Source organism: Penaeus vannamei, chromosome 6 (genome assembly GCF_042767895.1).
Source record: "Penaeus vannamei isolate JL-2024 chromosome 6, ASM4276789v1, whole genome shotgun sequence".
Lineage (NCBI taxonomy): Eukaryota > Metazoa > Arthropoda > Malacostraca > Decapoda > Penaeidae > Penaeus > Penaeus vannamei.
In genome coordinates, this window is record NC_091554.1 from 29,863,364 (window position 1) to 29,868,959 (window position 5,596).

General features: G+C 47.5%; 1 protein-coding gene across 2 annotated transcripts in view; it reads right to left on the reverse strand.

Moving 5' to 3' along the window:
* Positions 1-5,261, reverse strand: part of LOC113804353 (uncharacterized) — a 5,443-nt gene extending 182 nt beyond the window's left edge. The window contains exons 1-2 of one of the 2 annotated variants that reach the window (XM_027355207.2): positions 5,140-5,261; positions 1-1,196 (exon numbers count right to left, since the gene is read on the reverse strand). The exon at positions 1-1,196 is cut by the window's left edge and continues 182 nt beyond it. In XM_027355207.2, coding sequence (XP_027211008.1) covers positions 1-1,195 — 1,195 coding nt within the window. In that variant the 5' untranslated portion in view covers position 1,196; positions 5,140-5,261. Of the gene's footprint in view, positions 1,197-1,338; positions 2,657-5,139 lie in introns of those variants that run through there. The other variant, XM_027355208.2, reaches the window with a different exon arrangement.
* Between the last annotated feature and the right edge of the window lie 335 nt (positions 5,262-5,596).

A 5,596-nucleotide genomic window follows, 5' to 3' on the forward strand; every position in this document is an offset into this window, starting at 1 on the left:
CGAGGGCGTTGAAGCCCACAGCTGGTTCATTATAGTTGTATCCAGTGTTGCAGTTAGGCTGGGTGGTTCTGGTGACCGTGGCGGTGTTGTACTGCTGGTTGACTATGGTAGAAGTCACGTAGTTTGTGTTGTAGACGGTTCTTGTGACGTACTGGGTGCGGACCTGACCGGGAAGTTGTTGGGTGTTGACGACAGTGCGGGTAACAGTGACGAACTGCGTTTGACCCGGCACGTTAACGATTGTGGGGACGGTCTGCTGAGAGAAAATGGTCGTGGGCACTACCTGGGTAGATACCTGGGTCCTCACTACCTGCTGGGGCACCGTGATGGTTCTCGTGTTGAACTGCGGCACTTGCTGTGTGCGTACGACGGTGGTGACGCGTTGTTCCGTCTGTGTGCGTGTTATGAACTGAGTCTGCGTGTTCGTGAGGACAACCTGTGAGAAGATGGTGGTGGTGACAGGAACCACCTGTGTCGAGGTGATGACTTGAGTCCTGCCGGGCTGTGAGATGGTCTGGGTAACGACGTTCGTTCTGTCTAGAGTCTGCGTGAGGTATACATCTTGGCCTGGCACGACAACGGTGGAATATATGGTGCTGTACTGGGTACTAGCGATAGTGCGGGTCTGGCCAGGCGCTTGACGTGTCCTTGTGATGATTTGAGTCTGGAAGACGGTACTGATGACCTGTTGGGGAACCACCTGAGTGGAGACGACATTCCTGATAACGGTCGAAGGCACCTGTTGGAAGCGGGTCTCGTACTGGGTCTGGTACTGTATATCAGTCCTTACATCTTGCCTAGTTTCTGTCACATAACGTACTTGTGGAGGAAGAGTGACGACCTGTGTACGGACGTTCTGTTGAGTGCGGGTAACCGTCACAGTCTGGTACTGCACCTGTGGCACTACCACAGTACTCACGACCTCGGAATTGAATGTACTGTAAACCTGCTGTGTGCGAACGTCAGTTTGAGTGACGTACTGGATGTCATTGTTGTATATGGTGGAAGGGACGACCAAAGTGGAGTACTGCACTTGCGTCCTGTACACTGTGGAGGGTTGACAGAAGTCATTCTGCGGTGGCAAATAACCCGAGGGATCCAGACCTATTCCATTATCGAAGATCCCTCGACGTGGTCTGTCGATGGCGGTTCCAAGGGCGCTTCCCACCAGCAGGCACAACACCGGCACCAACATTCTGCAAGTTACAGGCATATACTTAATAGTCTTCATTATTCAGTGAACATGAGATATACGCAAATATAAAACTGCCATACTTACTCTGTTGTGATGTATTTTTTAGAATAAAAGCCTTGAAGGTTCCTATAAAACAATGTATGTTAACATTACAATTTTAATAAAAAAGAAATTACATTCTGTCAACAGTAATTCAGTTACATGCTGGTATGTTTGAGATAAAGTTGAATCATTGTAGTTGACTATGTTAATGAATTTGTCACATCAAAGATATTCAGAATGTTCCCTGACGTTTCCTTTACTCATTTTCCAAAGTTGAAGGGTGTTGCTGGCGCATTGTAATTATATCCAGTCTGCCCGCATGTTCCTGTTACTGTTCGAGTGACTGTTATCTGCTGAGGCTGGTTAACTGTTTGATAGACGACCTGCTGCTGTTGCTGGGTCTGCACGACCTGACTGGTGACCACGCGGTCCTGGCCGGGCACCTGGACCACAGAGGTCCGCACTTCCTGTCTGGTTTGTACCACGGGGGCCGGTGTGACGTACTGGGTCCTGACCACGGTCTGCACCTGTGTGAAGGGCTGGACACGGGTCTCGTAGCGGGTGGTGTAGATGGTGGTGGGAACCACCTGGGTGCTCACCACCTCCTGGGGCACCACCTGAGTCTGGACGCGTGTCTGGGTAACCACGTTGGTCCTCGTCACCACCTGTTCGCGAGTGGCGACGGCATTCTCGTACCGCGTGTTGACAGACGTGAAAGGAATGACCTGTTGTCTCTGGACAACGCTGGTCCTTACGACATCTTGTCCGCGGACGACAGATGTCTGTACCACCTGTTGTACACGTGTCGACGTCACGTAGCGAGTGTTAGCTGGCTGTTGGCGGGTGACAACAGAGGTCTGAACGACTGTCTGAATACGTGTCTGGACAACATCGCGACCAGGAAGGGTAACAACCTGTGTCTGTTGCTGTACCTGGGTCTGGTAGTTTGTGACAGGCTGATTAATGGTTTGTATTTGAGTACGAGTTACTTCGACAGGCACGACCTGTGTCTGCGTTTGTGTCTGGGTGATATAGCTGACTTGCGGTACGACGCGGGTGGAAGTAACATATTGTGTTTGGACAATGGGTGGACTCGGGATAGTCTGGGACACGACCCTGTCAACAACGCGAACGCTAGTTTGTTGCACGACACTTGTTTGGTACTGAACCTGTGTCTGCACTCGGGTACGGAAGAGAGTAGTGGGCACGACTTGTTGTCTGACCAGAGTTGTCGTGATATACTGAGTATTGACCTGATTTACAGTCTGCACGTAAAGTGATGTCTGGACACGTGTGTCATACACAACGGAGGTGACCGTCTGGCAGGGCGTGGTGGGTCGAGGGGGCAGGTAACCGTAGCCCTGGGGTTCGGCAGAGGCCAGAGCCAGCAGCAGCAGCGTCGCCGTCAAGCGCCACATCCTGCAAAGAGAAATTCCACAGATTAGAGCAGCGGTGATTGGAACCCCCGCGTCTCGCCAACTCATTTGGGAATAAAGTCCAATCACGCGCCCCTCTATCTGTGGAACTTCTCCATGCGGTGTGGGCTGACCCGAGAGGACTTTATCGCCCAGATGAGCCGCGAGACTTACCTGGTGAAGTTTACAAAAATCTTACTTGTTTGGCATCACTTACCCTTTCAAATAGAGGCTTCTCAATACAAACTAGAAGAAAGCCGGGTATACTGAATCATACGCTTTATGCAGTTGTCAAAAAAGCATGGAAATGTTATAAAGAGTACTAGCTAAACACAAGTGAACATCACTAAATCGGAAGGGACAACGACCAATTTACTGCCATTCATTAAAGATGCAAATTAATGTGCAATAACAAGACATTTCCTTTCAGGGTGGTTATTGGCCTCATGCAAACGCATCTGGCGAAGCGAATTAAGTGATATTCCATGCATCATATTTACCAGTTACTACCAACTATAATTCGTTTTTCGCCTTTCTCGTCCACGCTTCCCTCAGTGATTCACGCAAGTCACTAGATGCTTCTCAGTGACGCAATGAGCCTCAGGTATTACGAGAGAAGCACAGTGATTCAAGCGGGGGATTCCCAGAATAAACGTCACGAACAACAGCTGAGAAAACGAATCGCACTCTCCACTGTTGCTCGCTCACGTTTTCCGCCTGTCTGCGCATGGAAAAAAGACGCATAAACTAGCTTCTTATATTTCCACTCCTCCGTTTCGCATTCTCTTTGGATAGAAGATAATAAAAGACTAAAACAGAAATGGGAAAAATTACTAAAGAACGGAGAAAATATCCGAATGGACTGCGGTTGTGTTCGGTTGCCCGCGTCACTTTTACTTCCCACGCGCGCCGTTACGTCCTGCGGATGGTCGTGCGGAAGGAAACGGAGACTTGGTCATTTGCGGAGTTTAATTGTGGCAATTAAGGTGATTGTGGAAAGTTCTGTCGGAAATGTCTTTGGGATTTGGCTCAATTTAGTAAAGGTTAAGGTGATATTTTTGCTTTTCCTTTCTTTGACAAGCACATTCGTTTTGTTTATATAATAGTTTGAATGTTGTTTAAAAAAGAACAGATACTTATTCATAGTTCTCCGATTCTGTTCTAATAAAACAGTGAATTGACCCCTGAACTGAAAACAAATATTATTATAAAGAATATATATGAAAATTACCTACATATCACGTTTCACGGTTAGAATTAAAAAAGACATTTGTAAATTTGCACTCCTGACTTCGCCATAAAAATGCAGGAAGTAATCATAATTTCAAACCAAATAGTCTAAATGCATTCCATTTGTCTTGGAACAAAACGCGGCTCCAACTGTTATTAAGTGAATGATGACTTGAGAGTAATATTTAGAGGACCGTTATATTGTATAAATTACTATACCCATTACTGCATATTTCCGCACCGAGCAGATGGCAGATAGATATATTGATGGGGAGAGAGATTGATAGAGATTGATAAATCGGTAGAAATAGAGGAAAGAGATAGATAAATAAATTTACGTACAATCAAAGATACAAGGAGAGGGGGGAGGGAGAGAGGGAGAGAGCGAGAGAGGGAGGGAGAGAGAGGGAGGGCGAGAGAGGGAGGGAGAGAGGGAGTTGGAGATGGAGAGAGTTATGGAGAAGGAGATGGAGAGGGAGAGAGGGAGAGAGAGAGGGAGAGAGGGAGAGAGAGGGAGATAGATATAGATAAGTGAGAGAGAGAGGGAAAGAGGAAGAGAGGGAGGGAGGGAGAGAGAGAGAGAGAGAGAGGGGGGGAAAGAGGTAGAGAGGGAGGGAGGGAGAGAGGGAGATAGTGAGTGAGAATGAGAATAAGAGAGGAAAAAAATGGAGAAACAGTTGGATACATAGATAAGTAAGTGAAGGAACAGACACAAGAATAAACAGAAAGAAAGAAAAAAAGCTGCCATAATTTGCGAAGCAAGAAATTGCCCAACAAGGAACTGAAGCAGCATTGTTTGAGCATGAAAGTAAAATCTGTCACGGCTAGACTTATCATGAAATCTCACCCATAACAAAAGGAACGTTAAAATAAAACGTTTTTGTTCTACAACGATAACACATCACTCATCTATAAATAAAGAAATCAAATAACACAAATAAAAAGTACACTAATAAACTGCAATCATTCAGTGTCTCGGCTTCATGGTTCATGGTCCGGTGAACGCCTGAAGCCTCCGAGCTACAGAAGACAGAGTCACTCCGCACGTTTCTTAAATCCGAGTTGCGTTTCGGTCACTTCGTTATAGAGAGGCAATGGCATCACTAGAGAACATTAGTGAGGGATTTTCATATCGTTTCTTTTTCTCGGTAGAACGAACGAGAGAAAAAAAATCATTTTAATTCTTACGAAATCAATGCTTAACACGTACGAAAAATAATGATGAACACGTGACTGACTGACGAAGGGGAGACCCACCTTGAGCGAGAGAAGAGACAGGTCGGGCAGGAGTGATCGCTGAGTGAGGATCAGCAAGTGTGTCGTGCAAGAGCCTCCCTCAGGTTATTTATACCGCGAGCCCTGAGAGAAGGGAAGGGGCGGATTTCGTGGGAGGCGGTGGGAGGGCAAGGAGGGGGGAGGGGAGGGCGGAGACGCAAAGTGTGGGCAGGCAAGAGTTTTTGAGGGAGGGCCCGAGACGGAGATGATTGGCTTCGAAGGCAAAGGGGGTTAAGGACAGGAGAAAGATGCGAAGCCAAGGGATACGCAGACCGGCCGCTGGGAAAGAGGACGGAGCAGGAAGGAAAAGTAGACACAGTTAACTTGCTGCGAGAGAGAGAGAGAGAGAGAGAGAGAGAAAGAGAGAAAGAGAGGGGAAGGGGCAAGGGCACACGACGATGCCACGAGCTTCGGAGGAGGAAAAAAGCACGGCGTGAAA